The following is a 25398-nucleotide window of genomic DNA, read 5'->3' as shown; positions in this document are numbered from 1 at the left end:
TTACAGCAAAAACAAAGCAAATTAGAACGCTTCCATTTTATATTTTTTATCCAATCCCCACTTTTCACAAATTCTATCAAACTCATTTGGTTTTCGATGAAGAAAATGTAACAGGGGCTGGAGAGATGGCTCAGCGGTTAAGAGCATTGCCTGCTCTTCCAAAGGTCCTGAGTTCAATTACTAGCAACCACATGGTGGCTCACAACCATCTGTAAAGAGGTCTGGCGCCCTCTTCTGGCCTTCAGGCATACACAGACAGAATATTGTATACATAATAAATAAATATTAAAAAAAAATTTAAAAAAAAAAGAAAATGTAACAGATTCTTTAGGACAATCACAGTTTCTCAGACACAGAGTCAGTTTTCAGGCTCCTTTTCATGTTTCCCTGAAAAATTGGTCACTATGGGGAGATACGATGTTCTTTTCAATACTTCCATTTGTAATGTGTTATAAGATGATCTTACCCATAGAAAACTGCACACCATGGAAATGATGACTGTGAGTCCTAACTTAGACAAGGAGAAGGTACAAATACAATCCCACTTATATGTAACCCTGGAAATCAATGACCATCTTAATTCACTAAACAAGGTAAGGTTTCAGAACACGTCACTGTGTTACTTAGCAGTGAGACTGCCCAAAACCCAAAGCCCCACCCCTCCCACAAAAAAGTTAATAATATGGGACATATCTTAAGCTAATTTATTATAATACTCGCTTCTAATTATGCATTCAAAAGCCTTCTGATTGCAGTTTTGCAGAAGCTTAAGCACTTCATTAGACAAATGCATTGTTTTTCACACTGCATGTTGCAGCATTATTTTTCAACCTGACAGCTTTACTTACTGTCTTAGCACCAGTATTAATGTACTGCATCACCATTTCTTTTTTGATACTGAAGTCCTTTTCCCGCAATGGTGCCTTTTTATCTTCATTTAAATTCATATCTTCCTGGAAAACACAATTAAAAAGCCTGATTTTAGAATCTAAGTAGAGCAGCAGTTCGACATACACTCTATGAAACAGAAAAATCAATAATTTGTGACTAAAGCAGCATTAATTGTTTTGGAATGATTTATACATGGTTCTGCCTGAAGGAAGGAAAGCTGGGTACACAGAAAGCATTCTAGATCATTTAACAGGTAAAACACTTACCAGAAAGGCTTTAAATTCACAGCAGGCTATTAAAATTATATTCACATCACTATAGATAATTAGACAGTTGCAGATTTCTGCCTTTCATAAGGTCATTAGGATTCAAAATTTCAATATATTTATTTATTTTACAACAGCTGCACCTGAAGTTATCTTGTACTGTTTTAAAAAGATAATCTGCATACTATAAAAATAAAAAGTAAATAAACCACCACCTTCCAGGATAGCTACAAGAACATGCATAATACCAGATACCTAATACTAATGCAAGAAAATGGCATAATATGATATGGTTTTAATCCTTTCTGTCTACCCCTATCAAAAATATTAAGCAGTTAATTTACTGAATGAACTAAGTAACATAAAAGTTGAATTTCTGAATGAATACAAGAGTTCGTGAATTGGAACAAGATAAAAGCCTAACATTTCTCAAAGGATCTAAGCATCCTATACTTTGCTGTAAGACTAATTATGACTAATAATCCAAGTAGCCACAAAAGCATATGAATTCCATAAATAATTGCTTAAGAGGTTGCTGTGGTAGAAGCTGGGAGGCAAAAGGGCTAGTGAGGAAGAACAGCATCAATAATTTCCTCAGGACCACAGTCCCAGAACACACATGAGATGATTCGTAAAACAACTGTATGTATAAATTCTAGACCTACTACAAATGAATACATAAAAATTGGGACTTCAAATAACCTATGCAACCTAGCAAGCTTAATTTCTCCCAAGAATGATACACTCATTCTTCAAACATTGAAAATAATGCATTTATCTGACACCAAACAATTCTAGCACTTTATAGCAATTCCTTTCATTTCATCTTGATCGAAATATTTACAAAGGATAGGTATGTTGAGCACTAGGGATGTTGAGGCAGGAAGATCATGAGTTCAAGATCAGCTTAGACTATACAAAAAAGACCCAGTAGAAAGAAGGAAAGGGGAGGCGGGAGAAAGCTAAGAAATTTTGAGATCTTGGAACTTCCAGGTGAACAGGCTGACAAAAGGAAGTAATGCCCCACCTTGGCCTTAAGAAAAGAGCCTAAGTAAGCAACAGTTTATTTGCCCCATTTCCCCCTCTAAGCAAATGTTTCTCAATAGGCTTTACCCTCACCTATAATTTTGAGGCATCAGCAAGATGGCTCAGAGTCTTCCTGTCATGCCTGACAACCTGAGTTCGAGCTCAGTGACTCACATGATGGTAAGAATTGATTACGGCAAGTTGTTCACTACCCTCCGCACAAGCATTCATGTGTACACATGCATCACTGTGTGTGTGTATGTATGTATGTAAGTATGTATGTATGTATGGGAGTTTTTTTTAGATTTATGGAATTCCAGGGGACACTTGATTGTGGCAAGTGACAGGGAGGATGATATCACTCAAAAAGACAAGTTATAGGAAACATTCCTACATTAACCCTAGGAAAGAAAGGTTGGTGTAAAGAGAAGCCATCTTTTAGATGGCTAACTTTATAAGGAGCTTGCTCTGCAGACCTGGAGACCTGTATCTGATCCCCGTGTATAAGAGTCCATAGAGTTGTCCTCTGGTCTCCCACAGGAATGCAGTGGCACTCCACACTGTGTGGTTTGAGTAAGAATGGTCTCCATGGCCTGACAAATTGGTCACCAGGGTGTGGTACTATTTGAAAAGATTAGGAAGCGTGGGCTTGTTGGAGGAAGTAAGTGGAAGTGGGCCTTGAGGTTTCAAAAACCCACGGAGTCTCTCCCTCTTCCTCTCTTCCTTCTCATCTGAATGTAGAACTCTCAGCTACTTCTTCAGTCCCATGACTGATTGAATGCCCCCAAGGTCTCTGCATAGTTTATAGAACACTGACTAAGACACACATCGTGGACACACACAATGATGATGGTGATATAAGAAATCAACACCACTCAGGTTCTAATCAAAGTGATTAGACACAAAATGAAAAACTGAAAGTAACATGTAAACTCACATAGTAAGCAGTATGACATGGGTTTAAGGAACATTAAATAGTACAGAAATTAAGAATTCCATAGGATATAGCTGCACTGCTGTTTTCAAGATCTACCAACACAGTGTTTTGCTCCAAAACTGTAGTGCATGAATACCAAAACACCACAACAGCAATGAAACAGATATTCAGAGATCTTTCCATATGGCTCCTTAAATGGTTAGGCCAATTGTCTCAATTAAATCACAGTTACATGGTATACTATGACATTATACTAAATTCTTAATTATGAATATAGGTAAACCACTTTGATCTATAGAAAATTTTACTCCCCATAAGCCAGGCATAAAAAACAAGTAGTGTATGTATGTTATCACTCATAAATGGAAGGTAAAAGAGTTAGTCTCTGAGGACATATACAGTAGACGAGCACTGTGCCAGAGGCAGGTACGTGTAGAGGAAAGAAAGAGAGCTGGTTAGGGGTATAAAATAGAATAAGTTTTAACATTCTACAGCACAATTGGGTGACTGTAATTCCTGATTTATTTGCATATTAAAATGAAAAAAAGTTCAGTGTTTCTAACACAAAGAAATGATAAATGGTTGAGGTTAAAGGCATATTAATTTCCTTGCTTTGATTGTTGCACATTGGATCTATGTGTTGGATTCACACCGGAACTCATGACTATGTGCAATTATTAAGTGACAATTAAACATAAAAAGAACTACACTCGAAGAAAGAGTCAGAGTTAAATAATTGTTATAAAAAGTAGGGAGACCTAGAAGCATCTATGATCTGTATTAAATTACTTACAACAGCAAATTCAAATGTTTAATAGGAACAAAATATTAAGAACAGGTAACTTACTGGTTGAGCTGAAATCAATTAAAATTTCAGAATAAATAGTTGAAAGTAAAAAAAATTAAAGCCACTGCTACCTTTTCAAAGAGGTGTTACCAGAGGACATTCATCCATGACTAAGAATGTTTGTGAGAGCTTTTATCCAGTTAGCTGGAAATCAGTAGAGACTGTCTGAGAGAATACTTCCTGAACAAATCGGCCACTTGAATCAATGGACTGAAGATTCACCCTCATCCAATGGGGCAAGTACTATCCAATCAGTTGAGGGTCAGTGTTATAATTTTAAAACAGTGGGTGGCGGCCACAGGTGGGTGAGAGAGAGAGAGAGACATGCCATGCAGGCAGCACCTTCATAGAGAATTTTATTGAAGAAAGAGAGGAGAGAGGGGAGAAAGTAGGGGGGTGCGTGGCCTCCTGGGGAGAAACAGAGAGAGAATGGGGGGGGGAGCAGGTAGGGCTCCACATTTTAAAGGGAGGAGCGCAAGGCATGTGCACAGAGATCACACAGCAGGTTAAGGTTACTGCCTGAATACTAGGCGTGCACACAGGGGTACACACTCTGCCAGGTATCCAAGGGGCGAGCCAGGTATGCCCGAATGCCAAACAAAACTTCCCATCCAGAATTTTCCAGTCCTATTTTTACAATAATCATGAGATGAGGGTAAACTTTGGAACAGGGAGCTGAAGTCAATATATTTGAAGACCTAGCCTAAGGCGCTAAGCAACTGCTACACCTAGAAGACTCTCAAGTGCCTTCAGACAACAGCATGCCATGCTATAAAGAAGACAGGCTGAAATCCACCATAAATACAAAGGAGCACAGTAGAAGTACACAGACCTCAGTGACATGCAATCAGGGTCTGTGTGGAACTGAGCACTGTCCAATAGCACCTGCACATAATGAATGAGGCTGACACACCTCCCAAATGTCACCAAGTTTGCGCTTTGCCTGGTGCTATGTCCACCCAAGGAAAGAATTAGGCCTTATCTTTTTAACAAAGGTACTGAATGAATCAGGACAGGCCCAGACTGGAAAGGAGGTCAAGCCAGTAACAACCAAGAAAACACTCCAAAAGATTTTCTCTATCAGTTGGATAAAGCCAGAAGGTCCTGTATGACAAAACTTCATCATTTTGCTATTGCTTTTATACATACTGAGTCAAATGCTGATAAAATATTGGCATGTAGTAAATATTTCCACTCTATCGTCAACAAAACTGAGAAAGAAAGAAATATAAACTTAATATATGAGCATATTTAGACAGTAAAGAGCAATTGAGTAGAGAATGGCAACCAGAGAGTGGGCATTTTTTCAACTGAATTACAAATGTTAGACTCAATATTTTCATTCATGAATGTAGATTTTACAAGACAGCATGCTCATTAAATTTACATACATCAAGTTGAGTGGGATAGTTAACACCACGGAGAGTCAGATTAAATTGAAAATGATTGACTATTTGAGCACTGGGCAAATACAATCAGTTAGTTGAAGATGGTCAGGTGTGAGGGACTTCTGCCAGAATGCAAAATAAGCACATGCTAGGCAAAGGCATGGCAACAGTCACAAAATGGATACTGGAAAAACATTATAATCATTGATCAATACATTTGTAGGAATCAATGAGAAGATAAAAATCACTGGGAGATAAAAATGAATACAGCAACAGGAAAACCAAACACTAATTCTTCAAGCAACGGATATCACTGGATTTCAATAGTGCTTGTGTATTGTTTCAAGGGCTCAAACCAAAATAATCATTCTCTCTACAACGTGTTTATTCATATCACTACAGCCACAAACTGTATCATAAGAGGAGATACTCCTGATACCCCAATTATCTGTCTTGGGATCATGAAGTTCAACATCCTAAAAGCATAATTACATTCAAATATCCGCAAAAAGTACAACTCTATTCTTAAGCACATTTGTATTTCTCTTTCATATCATGCAATATCAAACAATCTTCTTAGTGTTTACCTCCACACTGAGGTATATTTTCACTACCATGAATAGGTTTCATGCAATGATGGAGGAGTTACTTTCATTTAATAAAGAAACTGCCTTGGCCCATTTATAGGCCAGCCCTTAGGTGGGTGGAGTAAACAGACAGAATGCTGGGAGAAAGAAGCCGAGTAAGTGAGTCGCCATGATTCTCCCACTCCAGACAGACGCAGGTTAAGATCTTTCCTGGTAAGCCAGCTCGTGGTACTACACAGAATATTAGAAATGGGTTAGATCAATTGTAAGAGCTAGCCAATAAGAGGCTGGAACTAATGGGCCAGGCAGTGATTAAAAGAATACAGTTTCCGTGTAATTATTTTGGGGCATAAGCCATGTGGGCAGCTGGGTGCCGGGGACGCAGCCCCGCCGCTCCATATTACAGCAGAGTGGCACCCAATGTGCTAATGAACTCCACGTAAAACCTGAGAGGTCTTAAAAAGGACACAGAAAAAATTTAAGACAGCTTTTTGCTGTTTGTGGGTTGCGTGCGGCAAAGAAATTGTCCTGACTCAGCAACAGGAAAAAACTGGCTGTTTTAAAATGCCGGCTTTCTGGGCTGTGCCGCCATCGCGATCTCTGTCTGGCTCCTGCGGGAGACAGAGTCTTTGAACGGAGCATTTGGAGTAAAGTGTTACGGCTTGCTTGATGGCAATGTGGACTGCTGTGTGCCTGGAACTGTATGTGGCTCAGGGGCACCAAATGGCTCTGAGGCAGGAGCGGCTCAACTCCGCCATGCTGAACTGTGCTGGTCTCAGGCAGGAACTACCGTAATTACCATAATAACAGCGCAGTTAAGGTTTAGACTGAGCCGGACACAGGTGGTACCGTATTACCCCTACATGGTGCAACTTAAGTTTTTAAGAACTGCTTAACATTTTAAGAAATGCTCCTGGAAAAAAAAATTACAGATTCACAATAAAACAGATTCAGACATAAAAGACCTTTATGGGTCACAGTGTTGGATGAATGTACGTAGGCTTAAGAGAGAAAAAATATATAGAGAGAGAGAATAAAGTTAATGCCCTTAAAAAAGGGGGATAAAGTCTTCAAAGAGACAGAGTACAGATACTTATAGATTAAAAGAAATAAAGAAAAATAAGCCACGTAACAATGGAAAATTCACAGAGAGTCTGGATTCTTTGTATTATTGTGTTTTCTTTAAAATTTTTGACTGTGAAGGAGCTAACTACAGAGAGACATTTCATTATATGGGCTGCCAAGCTAAACCAAAATGGATACAAGGGTATTATGATTTCAGAATATGGGTCTAAGGATATGATGCTTTGGAGAGGGTCTTCTTTTGTTTTCACAGAGGATGAGACTCTGTGGATTGCGTCTATACCAATATGGTATGATAGACCACGCCCTCCTGAAAGGTTGCTGTGAACACCTTCAAAAAATTACTTCACTCAACTGACAACTGAGATGACCCTGGCACACAGGTTATACCATGAAAGACCTAGTTAACGACGCCCCCATTCAGCAGGAAGCAGTTTGGAGAGAAATAACTGCGCCCATATTCCCAAATATTGTTTATAAATGTTCTTTTACATTTAAAGGGGGATATGATATAGATGCAATGATGCAATGATGGAGGCGTTACTTTCATTTAATAAAGAAACTGCCTTGGCCCATTTATAGGCCAGCCCTTAGGTGGGTGGAGTAAACAGACAGAATGCTGGGAGAAAGAAGCCGAGTAAGTGAGTCGCCATGATTCTCCCACTCCAGACAGACGCAGGTTAAGATCTTTCCTGGTAAGCCAGCTCGTGGTACTACACAGAATATTAGAAATGGGTTAGATCAATTGTAAGAGCTAGCCAATAAGAGGCTGGAACTAATGGGCCAGGCAGTGATTAAAAGAATACAGTTTCCGTGTAATTATTTTGGGGCATAAGCCATGTGGGCAGCTGGGTGCCGGGGACGCAGCCCTGCCGCTCTTGTTACAACAATGCAAACTGAAAAAAGTAAAGTTTCCATGGCCTTATTCCATTATTAACTAAGTCTTTCTTTGAGAATACAATAACTCTGATGATTAAACTGGGTTTAAATATAGATAGAAAACTGAATGATAAAGAAAAGCAAGAATCTGAGCTGTAGAGATGACTCAGTCAATAAAGGTCTTGCTACACTGCATGAGGACTTGAGTTAGACACCCAGTCCCCATGCCAGAAGCCAGGCATGCTGCCATAGGCATGTAACCATATCCCTGAAGAGACAAAGACTGGAGGCTCCCTGAGGCTCACTGGCCTGAAAACAGCAAGTCTCCAGGTCCCAGACAGAGATTCTGTCTCTAATAATAAGATAGACACCTCCTACAGACTGACAGCTGACTTCCACATAAAGACACAAGCACGCATGCACACATACACAGGCACACCTTCAGATATACATACATTAAAGTGGAATATGAAATACAACGGAATGGAAGGTAGAATGGAAATACTAGCAAGAATCTGCAACTTAGAATTAACTTTATTACGACTTTACTACATTCAGCTGTCAGTACATAAAGTGAAGTTTTTCTTTTGTCTATCAATATTAAATTTATGAGAACAGTATAAACCAATGGTTCCCTACCTATTGGTTACAATCCCTTCAGGGTCACATATCAGATATTTACATTCTGATTCATAACAATAGCCAAATTATGAAATAATGTTATGGTTGGAGGTCACCACAAAATGAGGAACTGTATTAAAGGGTAGCAGCATTAGGAAGGCTGAGAACCACTATAGTTCTATCTCAATTAAAAACTAAATTCCAAATTGTCTTCATGCCAATATCAAGAACCAATAAAGAAAATAAGAATTAAATATCGCTAAAAAAAGAATTAAATATCGCTTTTATTGTATATACTCTAATTTTAGTAGAACAAAACAAGAAGTATAATGAATATTCAAGGTGATTCCCAAGTGTGATTTATTTGGGAATAATGCCTAGCCAAGACTATCAAGAATATTCAGAGTCACCCACCAGAACAGACACCCATTACATAATCATTTGGGTGAGAGCACCACTATTGATTAAAAAGTGTCTCATTCACTTACTCTGAAACTTTCATAAACACTGGGCATTCCTCATAAATCACATTACACATTAAATAGGCGCTCAACCTCGGACACCAAGGTTGACTTTCTCACAGGACAAAACTGAGACACAGGAGCTCTCTGTAGATGTAAGAGAATTCTCCTGCAAAGTTCCAAGTGGAGGACGGACATCATACATTTAAACATTACCATAATATTTATCTTCTCAAAATGCCTCTCTATGACCAGTCTATTGGTGGCACAAACTGCCACCAAGTTTCCTAAGCCATTTACTTCCTCAAGGAAACAGCCGTGCACCTCCATTATACCCTGGCACAAGCAAATCACGAATCAAACTGATATACCACCAACTACCCGCCCCAACCCGCCCCCCACCAACACACACACGACTGCACCCTCTTTCTCCTTACAGCAGCATTGTATTTCGGCTACTCTTAAGTCACTATTACATAAAAGGTTTTTTTACTTCCAACTGAGAGGCACAAGAGTGACAACTTACAGAGGCCACAAAACAAAGCATTCCCCCCAGAACCTCTCACACATCATCTGGTCATCATAAATGGATCTTTAGGGTTGTATGAAATGAAGCGTTCTTGTGACTGTGTAAAGAATACTAATATTGGATAGAGATACTGATAGGAACATACGGCAATTAAATACAGGTTGGGTGCACAGGTTCTTTTTATTTAAAGTCCTGGTGGCCCTCAAAACAGACATTCATTTGCCTGAGTAGAGGAATACCTATGAGTTAACCCAATGGCACCGAGAATAAAAATGAAAAGTGTCATTCCCGTGTGTCCACTCTGACAATACCAATCCTCTGCCAGTTATTCAGAAACCACAGTATCAGGTTTGGGTTCTTAGTATAAATAATAAAAGAATTTTAAAATGGATTTGGGAGGAAATTTGAGGACAATTTTGTTAGAGTCTGAGAGAAGAATTCTAAGCACCAAGCCAACTACAAGTCTTGGCCACCTCCTACAGGAAGCAGATGAGGAAGAAAGTCATGCCTCCCTCAGGCAGGTTCAGCAAAGGAGATCAACAAACAATGTAGAAGGAGAGGAGGACACTGAAGAAAAGGAAGAGGTCCCCTGCCTTTCTGGTTACTCAGAGAAGAATCACTGACACACTGTCCCTGCCCTTTGGGCTTTCTTTGTCTTTCTATGAAGCCTTTCACCTTCTGCCATCTTGCTGTATATCCATTGTATAGCTACTTGCCAATTTCCATTGCCTGCTTCCTCTGCTCTAACTTAAAAGGCAAGGCAGGCAATGTCTCTCTCCCTTTCTTCATCTCCCTCCCCAGCATCTGCCAAGACTTATGACTTGTCTACTTTGGTATTCTCTCAATGCTAATAAAACTGTCCTTCTAATCTCATTCAAAATTATTTTATAAATGAGATATGGAATCCAAAGGAGTGAAGCCAAGTTCCATGGTGACATTTAGAAACTAAATAGCATGACTCTGACAAAAAGTTTGGAAAAGTGATATATTCCACACGTGTACGTATCATAGTTACTCATTTAATCATTATTGGAGAAGAGATTCCAGCACCTACTCTATATAGGAGACCCAGTCTAGTGAGGGACAGGGTAATAAGGGAAATTGTAGTAGAATACAAAATGGGTGAGAGGGCACAGAAAAGATTAAGTATCTTGGGATGGAAGAAAGAGATACCAGTGCTGTATCCATGAAAGACAGAAAAAAATAGTTATTATTGGATTAGCCCAGGATGTTCCTCAATTTAAGAACAAGAGTAAGATTTTAGATGTTAGGACATGTTGTTATTGGGTACAAAGAAATTTTCAGTAAAGAAAAGCTTCTAGCTCCCTCAGGTTAATTTAAAAGTTAAGAATAAAGTCTCAGTGTAAAGAAACATTCTCAACAGTCAAGACAATTTACAACCTTTTATTACACAAATCTGCTCAGTACAGGGCACTAAATAAAAAATGAGAACAACTGCCATAATCCATGGATATTCTAATTGAACACACAAAAAATATGAAATAATCTATAACAATAAAATCTAATAACAGAAGGAAAAGTTACTGGCTATCAAAGTCAATAAACAAGATTATTTTATAAAGATGATTGCTACTATTTTAAAAATAGTACATGTATAATACCAAAGCATAGGAATGAATAATAAAATGCATTTTTCGAAGGCATTGTGAGTTTTTATTGCTCAAAAAGAGACTTAAATATGCAATGCCTACATGTGGGAAAATCAAAAAGGTATCCATTTTATTTAAATTAGCAAAGAAATCCATATAATTCCAATGACGATCCCATAATGTTTAAAATAGTATTTTACTGATTTTAGAATTATTACAAAAGCAGAGAATGCAAGAATAAGAAAAGCAACGGTAAGGTGAAGGGTCTTCTTAGATGCTGCTAATAGGCACAGTCATTAAAACAGCAGGGAGTCCTACTGAGTTCACACACCTCTAATCCTAGCACTGGAGAGGCTGAGCCAAATGTAATTTAGAAGCCAACCTGGCCTCCATAGCTAGTTTAGTACCATTCAGAGCTACACAGTGAGACCGCGCGGGAAAATTAAAACAAAAAAAGTAGAGCTGGACAAAATAACTAATGAATCAAATGATATCACATTCTAGGTAGTAACTAATCTACAACACTGGAGGATTACAGATAACAGGAAAGAATAGATAACCCAAACAGTGCTACACGGATGTAATTCTAGCATTGTAGTTGATGACTAAATATTTCATCAATAATATATACAAAGCATGAGTCATAAATATGATAACACTGAAATCTACTTCTATACTTCAAAACATCAACAAATATAAAATAACAAGCCTCAGGCTAAGAAAAAAATGAGCATGAGATTATTCATGACTTATGAAAAATGAAACAAATTAAAGACAAAAACCCAACAAGAAAAGAACCAAATGATACAAGCTGGAAATTCACAGAATAGTAGACCACAGACAAATATGTATGTGAAAAATATTCAGTTAACTTCTGATCAGGAAAAAGACATCCTGTAAAGTGTGAGGAGTTATGCTGACAGCTAAGATGCTCACCAAACTTCCAGTCTTATGACACTGGTGCAAACTAAGGCACAGTCTGCACATAGACCAGACTGGAATCTTCAAATATGTCAAACTCAAAAATATAAGGAAGAAAACATAACATGGCAGTCAAATATCTTACACAATTCAGAAGTAGGTTATTTTAAGAAAAATTATCAGTACTATCAGAAAAAACAATCATGTCTATGAATTAACTCATAGAAATAGCTCAGTGCCCTTTCTGATTTGGATAGTTGTACTGTGCCTATGAACTACTACGGACCTATTTGTAGAAAATATACGGTAAAGAGGACTATGGGGCATTGAATCAGTGACTTATCAAATAGTTCACAAATACGAGGTTTATTTAGTATACATTAGTGCTTACTTTACAGAAAACTACAGACTAACAATGAAAATGAAAACTATTGAGTTAAAAGTATTAAATCGTCTTCCTGGTCACTGGTGGCACACGCCTTTAAATCCCAGCACTCAGGAGGCAGAGACAGGTGGATCTCTATGAGTTTGAGGCCAGCCTGGTCTACAAAGCTAGTTCCAGGATTCCAGGACAGCTAGGGCTGCTACACAGAGAAACGCCTCCCCCCCCCCAAAAAAAGCATTACTCATCTCTAGATAAAAAGAAAAAGAAAAACTATAGTTTTGGAAGCAGTACACGAAAGAACTTCAGTTTTGTTCACAGTGGTTTTCACTGAATTAGTTTCTAGTTGCTATACTGTTCCTTATGTTTAAATATTCCACAACTAGGAAAATACCACTCAACAAAAGTAGACTTACATTTCTATTATATATTGAACTCTGTTTCCAATACAAATGCAATACTTTTAGTATCTTTCTCATTTCCCTTCAATAAAATTGCCAATATATGTATTAAACAGCAGGTCACCTAAACTCTATTGCCAGGAGACACTTCAAGTATAAACTTCGGAGATGGTGTATTTTATAGATGTGTTTTCTTCTATTTCTTCTATGCTATGACAAAGCCCGATAAATATCTGCCCAGAAAGTGATTAAAGCATCTCCATTAATATGTAAGTCTCTCAAGCACCTTTACTAGACTGTTTTCTTCTGTACCATTCTAGAGAGGACTTCTAGAATTTAATTTTTTTTAATATTTATTTATTTATTATGTATACAATATTCTGTCTGTATGCCTGCAGGCCAGAAGAGGGCACCAGATCCCATTACAGATGGTTGTGAGCCACCATGTGGTTGCTGGGAATTGAACTCAGGACCTTTGGAAGAGCAGACAATGCTCTTAACCTCTGAGCCATCTCTCCAGCCCTAGAATTTAATTATTGACAGAATGATTCTGTTATCACTGGCACTCGCTTAATGCCTGTTGATGATGTCATCATGATAGATGAACTGTCTTACTTACTGTTCATTGTCTCAACACTAAACATGAGAAAATGAAAAAAGGTGAGAATGCATGAAAATTCTTTCACTTTTTTAACATTTCTGTATTACTTGGTAGAATAGCAATTACAGCTAATCTCCATCCAATCTAACAGTCTAAAGCACAGAAAGATATAATATCTTTAAAAATCTCAAAGGTTGCCTGGCTTGGTACTCGCCTTTAATTGCACCCTGGGGAAAGAGGCAGATGGATCTCAGTGGGTTTGATACCAGGCTGTAACATAGCAACTCCAAGTCAGCAAAGACTACATAGTGAGACAATGTCTCAAAAAAAAAAAAAAAAATCTTAAAAGTTGGAAAGTTTCATATATTCAATAGACATGTGTTTGGAATTCTGATACTCAATAGTAAATCTAGTAGGGAGACAGACATTCAAATAATAAAGGACAAATCTGTAAGGCACTCATGATGTATCACAGCTCAGGAGAGGTGAGGAGTGGGGAAGGTTTTAAAGAACATTTGCTTTGAGACATGCAATGTGAGAGCGTTCTCACACAGAAGCACGTTGATGCCAACGAAAAGGGACCATCATAATTGCCCCGTAAGAGGTTCTATAGTAGAAGAGAAATATGGACAGAGATAATAAGGTCAGAGAAGTCAACCGATATGGACCAATGCCCTAATGGACAAAGGATGACTCAGGTTTCAGTGAGCTTTCCAGAGAGGGAAATAAAGAACGAATGGGAATTTGATGTCATTTTTTTAGGAAATATGATGTGTTCCATTTCTAGTGTGTTGAGATTTGACATCTTTTAGATAGCTAATTTTAGCTTCTCTTCTGTAGGAGGCATATGGGAGATATTATACAACATGAACAGCTCCAATGCTTCAGGAAGAGTATAGAGAAAACCAAAGGATATAAAGATAAGACAGGAGAGACAGATGCAATAGTAAGGAAAAAAACGGACAGATGGAAGACTAGACAGAGAGGATGTAAATCATGACCAGGAAAAAGGTATCACTCTGCCCATAGCAAAAACAGAAATCTATGTCAGAGATTTTTTAGAAGATTTATTATTAAAAAGCCATTTACAACAGGAATGGTGCACAACCAAAAGGAAAAGGTCCACGATTATAAACTGTTATAAATACATACAGAGTAAACTATTCTCTGCAGAAGGTAGAGTATGTTAATTAGAATAAAATTAAGAACATATTGGCTTTCTAGTAACAGAATATGAATACCAGGTAGATTCAGAACTGAACCACGTACCTCCTACATCCAAATGGTAAATGCAATAGAATAGACTCAGAAGATGGGGGAGAGGGGAGCCACACAAAAGACAGTGATCAAGGACATGGCAACAGTGGATGACATCAGAGGAAAGCAGAGCCAGAATCACAATACCAAGGAAAGTGCCAGCATTTGCAATGTATGCCTATGGTATGCAACACAGGTACACACAAAGACATTCATTGCCCTAATCATTATACTGCATGATAGGGAGGACTGATGGAGGAAGGTCATTGGTTAAATAATAAAGAAACTGCTTGGCCCTCATAGGTTAGAACATAGGTGGGTGGAGTAAACAGAACAGAATGCTGGGAGGAAGAGGAAGTGAGCTTAGACTCCATGCCTCTGCTCTCCAGAGGCAGACACGATGCAGCCAGCCGCCAGGTCAGACATGCTGAATCTTTCCCCGGTAAGACTAGTGCTACACTAGAGATGGGTTAATCGGGATATGAGAATTAGCCAGTAAGGGCTAGAGCTAATGGGCCAGGCAGTGTTTGGATGAATACAGTTTGTGTGTTGTTATTTCGGGGCATAAGCTAGCTAGGCGACCAGGAGCTGGGGCGGCAGGAACACAGCCCGCAGCTCCCCACTACAGGGGATAACACCTAAATACAATAAAAGCAATGTATCTCAAAATATGGAGACTTTTTTGGGTTGTCTAAGTGAGCCTGAACTAGCATGAATTTGTTGGCAAGATTTTGCCAACGAAGCAAATGAGCAATAATTGAACATGACAGCTGACACCTCATGAACCTGCAGGACTAAGTTAAATTTCCAATCTACATAATCATAGCATTTGCTTTGTTTTAAGTTCAGAGAGATTTGTTTTAGCAGCAATAAGCCAGAAACTAAGAAAATCCCATGGGACACCAATGGCAAGTTATAAATAACCAAAGCCAAAAAATGCTTGGTCCTACACTCCAGTCTAATCCTACAAAGGAGAGATTCAATAGATTAACTAAGAAAAGCTAAGGAGGGGAATGGCGGGCAGCTACACCTCTACCACTGGCACCTGGAAAGGAGGGCAGCTACACCTCTACCACTGGCACCTGCGGGAATCTCTAAATGGATTAACTTTGTAATGTGAAGAAAGATATGCTTTCTTGTCATGATGGTAAGGTATATATAGTAAGCTAGACATTTTTATTATTTGAAGACAAAGAGGAAAACTGAAAGGGCTAACTCTAAGAGACCATGCCTGTAATAAGCAAGTCACTTTCAGCTGAACCTATCAAGTTCATGGTGTTCAAAAAGTCAGTTTCATTACAGACAATGAAAGAGTTCAAGAGTCTCCACTAAAGTTAATTTTAGGTATCAAGGTTGTATGTATAGGCAATGTTGAGCCCAACTAGCTCATACATCTAAGATCCACAGAACACAAAGATGGGCTTTCAGTATGTACCAAAATATAAACAAGGGTTGGGGGAAGCTCTTAGGAAGTTTAGCTGAGGACGAGTGAAACGGCTCAGCAAGTAAGGGCGTTTGACACCAAACCTAACAACCTGAGTTCAACCCCTGGAACCCACATGGTGGAAGAAGAAATGACTTTAGCAAGTTGTCCTCTAACCTCTATACATGCACTGTGGAACACACATCCATGCAGATATGCACACAAATAAATACACATAAAGTTTTAAATGTATAACTAAAACTTCACAACTGCTCTAGAAACTAAACTATTATAGGACCAAGAAAATCAATTCTCTAAGCAAAGATAAAATGTTAAAGTATTGCACTATACTTTGCATTCATTAAATAATCAAGGCAGTAATATTTCAGAGGACTATCTTGAGGAAGAAAAACAAGTGTTCTTCAAAATAAAGTTGCTACTTCTTATACAAATTAAATACTTTCCATAATTGGTAAATAGGAATAATTGTTTTTAAAACTGCACAATTGTGACACAAAGACTCTACATATAAATTTTAAATATGATGAAACCTTTGCAAGCACAAATGCCAAAAGGTTAGCATACCTGATTATTAAATGTTCCAGTCTAAGAAAGTTTATTAATAAAATTATTCTCAGCCACAAAGGAAACATCTTTATCTCCTTCCTCCACTCAAGGCTCAAGATCCAGAAAGGTCCTAAGGGTCCGAAGAGTGGGAGGACATATGTAAACAGTATCTTCTGGATATGAAAGAACCATGTATTCTTCAACTCACAGGAGCTGTGGTTGTGTGCACAGAGCTATACAAGATCAAGCCAGTCCATTCCAGCCAAGAGGGAGGAGAGGTGCGTGAGCCCCTAGCCCTAATTGAAAAGCTCTTGACAGTTGACTGGCTGTAGCCCCTAGCCCTAATTGAAAAGCTCTTGACAGTTGACTGGCTGTAGGGGAAAGAGAATGATTTTTTTTAAGGCCATCATCCTAGTAGGCTGAGCATTCTCAACGTTTCAGATTATAAGCAACACAAATTGGACTCAGTGAGTAATATAAACATTATGTATTTATCATAAATATAAATATTGTATTATATATGTATAGATATATAGATATATGGTGATATGAAATTGGGAAGGGGTACAGCAGTGGGGTAGATCTGGGAGGAATTATAGGGAGGGCTAAGGCTGAATACAATCAAAATATATTGTATACATATGTGAAACTCACAAAGAATAAGGAGTATGTACAAATATATATTTTCAAATACTACAGCTCAAGTGCAGTGTAAGTCTAGCTTTCTCCACCGACATAAAACCAACTGTAAGCAAACAGTGGTTTTCAGAAAAGTCTCTAACTCTCAATTACAGAAGGAAAGAAATACCTCCTTAGTTTCCTCAGCCTTCACCTTCTGAGCCAAGAGCAAGTTTTACATTCAAAGTATTCTAATATGATGAAGGATTAGAAAGGACAGACTCTGTTCTGTATGTTTGGAAGAAGGCTTAGGAATGACTCATCCTTCGCAGATTTAGCAGCCCCAGCAAAGGAACACTTCCACTCTACTTCTGCTAAATCAAAAGGAGGTTTGATTGAAAAGAACTATAACCAAGCAGACCTGCCTAAGATTTAATAAGTGATCTGGTCCAGATATTCATCAAGTATCCAGAATCACTTCCAATTGTCAAGATCCAGCTGACCTGCACATACTTCCCTGTACTTATAAGTGATTCTAGCAGTCACAAAAAGAACAGTAAAAACCATATTCAGTATTCTTGGATGGTTGTCCTTTTAACTAACTGCATGTGATCATAAAATGTGTTCTCTATAATGCTTAACAGCAATAGGCTGCTTTCTCTACTTACTCAGATGGGTACTCACAATTAGAATTTAAAAAGGGAATTTTAATGTAGCTAGAAGAACCATAATAGTACCATTCCAAAGTTTCACAGGTAATTAAGGTCCATGTTCATTGTATTGAAGGAAGGGCCCTCTGCCACAGCAAGCCTGCAAAGGTCAAACTGAAGAGAGCTCCTTCACACAAGCCTCATTACTGGTGACAAAGGCTAGCAAAAAGAGGTTTCTTTGTTCTTGGCCAAGATTATATAGCAGTTCACAGTGTCAACAGGGAAGGAATTCCAAATGTGTAGGTAAAAATCAAAACTAACACTCTATTAGGAGTTGACATAATAGCGACAAGTTTCCCAAGTCTAAAGTTTGTGAAAGTCAAGTAATAAACATTAAAAATATATCCAGAGTCACTGGCACTTACTAAAAATTCTATGAAAACAAACTGGACTTGTATATTCTATCTGGGGCCTTTCTGATGATCTAGGTGTTAACACTAGACCAAGTACTTGTGTTTTAAAAAAATAAAAAAGTAATGTGTGATGCAAATACAATACTCCTGCTGAATAATTATAGAAGAGATATTAATAGGCTCCAAATTTCACGTGTACCTTAAACTCTAAACTAATGAGCAAATGCAGCAATTCTCTAAAAATGGGTAGAGCTTTCAGAAGTAATAGAGCATACATCTACAGAATAAATCACAATTTAGAAATACACACAACACCTCAGAAGGGCTTAGAAAATCCTTTCATAATCTGTTATCTTTCCAATCTAACTTTTCTGACCTCTCACTAGTCCCAAAAGTAATTCAGAGCTGAGCTCTACAATTTTGTGTAGTGTTTTATGTCCTCCATAGCAAGAGACTGCCTTTCCTTCTGCTTAATTCAAATCCTAAACTGTCACGTGGCCAGGGCTGACTTTCTCTGCAAATTTCCCGAAAACAGTGCTACTATCTGCTATATTTTCATTGAAGCTAATTAGGGATCTCAAAAACTAAAGTAGTTTTTTCCTACTCTGAACATATAGAGAACTGAATTGTTAAACACTACCTTCTGGCATTGCTTATGGCATTCTTCAAATATTTGTTTTGAATCATAATAGATAGGAAACTGGAAAGTAGCAACTATATAAATAAAAATCAATCTATATAAAATCAGCATCCATTTGTAGCAAATGGTTTCAACGTACTTAACATGCATGGATTCCTGATCAAATCAGTTCATTTAGATTAAAAGCCAGAGGCTGAATCTGTCAGAAAGTCACAGTTAAAGACCAAATGAAGACAGCACCAAAGGACATCATATGTCTCTACAAGAAAAGGCACATCACAAAGGGACCAGGTTCAGTTCTACGGAGACAACTGAGAGAGTGCCTGACATCACATGGATGCACTGATAGCTGGGGATGGAATAAAACAGGGACAAAGAAACAACCCAGAACATTCGAGGACAAGAAAGCACTGCAACCATCTGAAGAGCAAATGAACTCGATCACACAATCTATTCAAGATAAAAGGATGCCATTTGTTACTTCAGTTGTTAATAGATACAGAATAAAATGGAAAACCAAAAATGGATGGAAACTCTTACCATCATCTTCTCAAAGAGTTTGAAGACCTCATTTTCAGACAGCAGCTTTGGAATGTTTTCCCCTGTCTCTGAAGCCACTGAGGAGTGGTCACTGCTTCCAAACGCGATCTTCAGATGGTGAAGAGGAGGTCTCTCTTTCTTGCTCCCTGGAATTCTTATGCTAGCAAATTTGTCCAGCTATGAAGAAAGAGAAAATAGCAAACAAGTCAATATTTTCTCATGCATTAACACTTATCTAGTTCCAAAAACAAAGAAAAACACAGGCCAATCACATCGTCACTGATTCATTCAATGACAGTCACAAACAGAAGCTTCAAAGTTAGCAGTATTGTATACAAGTTTTGAAAAGGTTCCAGCAGGAATCCTATTAAAAGGCAGAAGGGAAATCACACAACTTCAAGAGTCTTTCAGATTTTAAAAGTCACAAGTTTTTACATTAAAGATTCTGATTGCCAGATGACCTGTTTTATAGATGAATAAACTGAGGAGTTTAGCAAAAGCCAAGTCGGCTAACAGTGATGGCACCAAATGTTACTTCCGGGCCTTTACGGCAGCGCCTGCTCTTGTCCAGTGCTCTCATGCAGACTGTCCCCTAGCAGGGGACAAGGAGTGGCACAATAGGACATGAATCAGGAATTTAAATTTTGAACTGTAATGCCTCCATAGTTTACTCACCTGGTAACATTGTTTTTAGCTTCTGCCAGCCTACATCTGAGCTTTGTGGATACCCACAGATTAGGCCCCTAATGAAGTAGATTTTTGTTTTAACAGGATGTTTTATATATTAATATTAGCTAGAAAGCTAATTATCCATTCATTCAAAATTGTTTGTCCTCACAGAGAACCTAGATTCTGATTTTAAGACTAATAAAACTTTCAAAAATCAAAAAGGCAAAAATTTTAAAGATTACATGAATATAAGGTTATTCAAAACATAATTACTAATTATGTAAATCTCTCAACACTGCTATTAATATAAAATTATTGTTTTCACTATAACATGAATAGGAAACCAACAAGATTGGCTCAGTAGGCAAAGGCACTGGTCAACAATGATGATCTGAGTTTGCCCCATCCACCTGCATACACAAATAAATAAATGACTAAAAATGCATGGATTATAGAAGTGCAGAATATATTGCAGCAGCACTAGTTACATCGGGTTATTGAGTTCAGTGGTTAGTTTATTATCTGCACAGCCAAATTTCAAGTGCTCAGGGTCATATTATTTAGTGGTTACCACAATGGTAAATCCACAACCAGAATATTTCAGTTACTGAAGGAAATCCTATTAAAAGAGCTATAGAACCGTTAAAGAAAATTGACACCTAAAAATCTTTATTTGTAAAATACGATTCAATCATGCAATTATTTAATTCACTAAAGAACTAGGTCAACTAATAAGATGCAAAACTAATAATATTTATATTTAAAATAGGCTTCTGAATTGTCTATGAAGATAATGTCTAGGGAAAATGTTATACACTGTACTTAAACACAGGCTACTTGACATGAGCTAAACTTCTAAGTTAACCACTATAAAACTTAGAAAGCAGTTATAACCCATCATTGCTCTCATCCTAACAAACAAGACACAAAAAGCTGCAAAATGATAGTTGCTGGGTTTTCAATTCATCTGAAAACTAAAGACACAGAAAAGGGAAAGAGAGGTTACTTGGAAAGGAAAGGAAGCAGAGAAATATGGGGAATGGAGAGATTACATAGGAACTGGATATCTACAAATGCTTTTTCTTGACATCATGCCTTCACTACTCAATAATGCAGCGTTTTCATTGTATCAGGTATTATAAATAAAAACAAAGAAGTTCCGAGTGGCATTCTTAAATTTGTTCCATCTCACAAGTACTTCAAAGTTGAATTAAAATATTCCTCAAAACTAGATAGACCTGTTGTCTATCTTCCCACTTCTGGGAATGGAGTTCAACATCCTATATATCTCTAGGGACAAGGCTTATTCCTTTTGAGCCGTACATCAAGGTGTATAATTCATGTTGAGTGTATTAACATTAAGTAACTTAAATAGGTTTGGAAAAATGTTCCTTAAAAAAAAAAAAAAAAAAAAACAGAAGGGAGGGCAGAAAAAATGAATTGCAAAGAGGTAGCATAAGCACTCTCTTCATGACCATTAGTTGAGTTTACAAAAAATATCCTTCCTGTCTTCCACCATGGGTCAAGGAGAGGAAATTAAAGAGCAGTTGAGTGTTCAATGACATACTGATTGCTGCATAGTTGCTGGCTGAGTGATCAGAAAACTACAGTTCTCTCAGAAAGTTCTAGAAGACAAACGTGACACCAGCTCTTCCAGATTCTTTCTTGCCACATCTGCAGCATGCCAAAAGTTGAGGAAAGCAGAAGCTGACTGACATCCTTCCTGAGGCACAAAAGGCTTTCAGTAACTGCAAGTTGTCCTCCTAGATGCAGACCAGGAAGGACCTGACTGAAATGTCCATGACACACCCAGGGTTCGAAAGGATCATGGCTACTGTTATCTGAAGTGCTCAACACAGCTGACAAAGTCATAGTCTCCTGAAGAAACAGAGAACAAACTGGAGCTAGTAACAAAGAACAACTCACCCTTAATCCTAAAAATGGGCATCAGATTTAAAACAGAAAGCTACCCCAGGATTTTGGAACTTGCTAGTTCAGTGGTAAAGTCAAAATTGTACTGCCAGGTGCTGAGGCACTTGCTGCACAAGCAAGAGGAACTGATTTAAAATCTCCAGGACCCACAAAAAAAGCCAGGTGTTGTTTTAGGGATGCTGGTAAACTCAGCAAATCGAGGTTGTTGGACAAGTGGGGCAGGAGGTCACTTGCTAGTCCTCCATATAGCACAAGGTTCAGTCTCTAAGAATAAGAAAAGCCTCGAGATGCCTAGCAGTTAAAGGGCATACTGCTCTTGCAGGGGCCAAATTCAGTTAACTACACCTGTGATTCTAAGTCCAGAGGATCTGATGCCTTCTGAATTCCACAGGCACCTGTGCTCACATGAGCACATACACACACATAGAAAAATAATTAAAAATTAGATATTTATAAATGATAGACAGATAGAAGCAGACAATGATCACAAGACAGGCAATGCCCTCCCCTGGCCTTCATGAATTTTCACATACACACACACACACACACACACACACACACACATATCCATCATACTCACATACACATACACTCACACATGAAAGCACACAGTGAAAAAAAAAAAAACAGTAGTTTGTCCAACTTTCAGTGATGTTCAGAAACCAAGCACTCAAATCATGTAAAGCCGCAGAAAAGCTGAATTCAAACTAAAGAAACAGGGTTCAGATTTCCCTGTAGTAAACTGACTGGCCTCCAATTCTAATAGCCTGGAAGAAGGGAAGACCTTTCTTTTCTAGGGAGAAAGGGAATGACACCTTTGACTTGTGAAGAAAAAGTCTTATTGTACTAAAATTCTCTATCAAAATTCCTTTAATAAGTAGAAGCAAAATAAGGAAAATACAGACAAAAGCTGAGAGACCCTGCCACCAGAAGGCCTGTTAGGTACAGCAGAAACTGCTAAGCTTTTCAAAGTAAAGGAAATAACGAGAGGTATAATTCCAGATCTACAAAAAGAAATGAAAAATCAATGGAGAATTCATCAGATAGCTGCTGCTAGGACAAAGAAAAGAGCTGTAGAGTCAAGAGGCACGAAGCAAGTAGCTACGTCATGTAGATAAGGAACAAGGAGAATGTAGAATGTATTTACACACTTAAGAAGTAGAAGCAGGTGGATCTCAGAGAGTTCGAGGCCAGTCTGGTCTACAAAGAGAGTTCCAGGACAGCCAGGACTGTTACACAGAGCAACCCTGTCTCAAGAAAAAAAGAAAAACCCCTGGCATCTAAATCACCAGGATAAGCATTCTCTACTAGGAAAAATGTGTGCAGAAGCTATAGTCCCTATGTCAATTTGTACTCTGTGTCTTGACTGCTCTTTGAAAACAAGTAGGAATAATGAAGTAATTTCTGTAAACCAAGGAACTGGTTATTTCACCTTTAGTCACTGCTGAAGCTCTAACTTCTATAGTTGTACATGGAGAATGAATTTCCAAGTATAGAAACTATCCCAACTCTTATCAGGCACAAAGTGCAATGAAATAACATCAGTAAGTGGAAAAGTGAACTGAACTGAAGCGTTCAAAAGCCAGTGTGCAGTGCACAACTACAGCTTCGTGGGTGATGCAAGAGCTCATAAAATGTTCATTTTCTACAAAAGCCTGTACTTTTAAAAATAAGATGCCTAAAAGTAATAAAACTTAGAAAAGTGAGTTTATATATGTCCTTTATTGCCTTTTATATATGTCAGGTATGAAGGTAACAACATGAAAGACGGCAGGGCATAAGTAATATAAATTTAGTCTATGCAATAAAGAAAATGCATGTCTAAATAGAAGACAAGCATAACAAATTCCATAGCAGCAAACTTACAGATCACAAAGAAAACATTGCATCTGTAATCAAAAATTTATAGAAATAATAAAGTAAAATTAGTACATCTTCCCTGAATGTTTAGAATTAAGCTTTAGGGAAAGGTCCAATTTACACAGTGAAAAAGCAAATTTGCACCTCACCATCTTACAGCCAGCTAATGGCAAAAATGAGGAAAATGAGCACATTCCTCTTCCAGCCTCTAAATCTAGAAAGATGAAGATAGTAATATGAAATACAAAATGATCAGAATTTTATGCTTTTATTGTAATAGTTTTAATTTATTCTTCTTAATTAAAAAGATGAAAAACAAAATACAAGAAGAACCAGGACTGGTAGGATGCTGAGGGGATAAAGAGCTGCCAAACCTGATGAATTCAGTTCAGTAGCCAGGACTCAAATGGTACAATCAGCTCCTACACGTTGTCTTCTTACCTCCACACATAGGTCATGGTATCTAAACACAAATACATATACCACATACACACAGAGAGATATACACATACACACAGAGAGAGGAGAGACAGAGAGACAGAGAGAGAGAGAATGTGGTAGTTTGAAAAGAAAAAGGCCCATGGGAAGTGACAATTTTAGGAGATGTGACCTTGTTGGAGGAAGTGTGTTACTGTGAGGGTGAGATTTGAGATCTCCTATACTTAAGCTACACCCAGAGACACAGTTCACTTCCTATTGCCTGAGGATCAAAATGTAGAACTCTCAGGTCCTTTTTCAGGACTATGTCTGCCTGCACATCACCACATCCAACCATGAAGATAATCAACTAGACCTCTGACATTGTTAAGTCAGTTCCAATTAAATGTTTTCCTTTATAAGAGTTTCTGTGGTCACAATGACTCTTCACAGCAATGAAAACCCTAACTAAGACAATAGATGATAGATAGATAGATAGATAGATAGATAGATAGATAGATAGATAGATAGATAGATAGATAGATAGATGAAGTATATTTTGAAAAGAATTAAGCATATTTTTAAACTGCAATCTTTTCTTTCTATCCTGGGACAGTACCTTGACTCTTGAATATCTCAAGCTTAAAGTAAAAGCTTACAAGCATACACAGGTATGTTCTATTAAGCATTCCAGGTAAACTCTTAGTACAGAATATGAGCACTATTAAAGTCATAGCAAAGTGATTTTGACTCGTTTTACATAAGCTTGGGAAGTTTCATTTTTTTAAAAAATGATGCTACAGTAATTTCACTCACATATAAAAGAATCACTCCTAATTTATAATTCATGGGACTGCAAATACTATTTACTTTTGAAGCAAGGAACAAAACACATAGTCAAACTTTAAGAACATCTTACACTTGGAAATGATGGAAGAAACTGACGGGCAGTCTGACACCAGACTGACAGCAAGTTGACCAT

At 37.9% G+C, this 25398-nt stretch overlaps 1 protein-coding gene across 1 annotated transcript in view; it reads right to left on the bottom strand.

Annotated features, from left to right (window-relative positions):
* Positions 1 to 25398, bottom strand: part of Diaph3 (diaphanous related formin 3) — a 467044-nt gene that overhangs the window by 393969 nt on the left and 47677 nt on the right. The window contains exons 3-4 of the mRNA XM_057786074.1: positions 19539 to 19715; positions 849 to 953 (exon numbers count right to left, since the gene is read on the bottom strand). Of these exons, the coding sequence (XP_057642057.1) occupies positions 849 to 953; positions 19539 to 19715 (282 nt within the window). The remainder of the gene's footprint in view (positions 1 to 848; positions 954 to 19538; positions 19716 to 25398) is intronic.

Source organism: Chionomys nivalis, chromosome 12, assembly GCF_950005125.1.
Source record: "Chionomys nivalis chromosome 12, mChiNiv1.1, whole genome shotgun sequence".
NCBI lineage: Eukaryota > Metazoa > Chordata > Mammalia > Rodentia > Cricetidae > Chionomys > Chionomys nivalis.
This window is presented reverse-complemented; position numbering and strand designations above follow the sequence as displayed.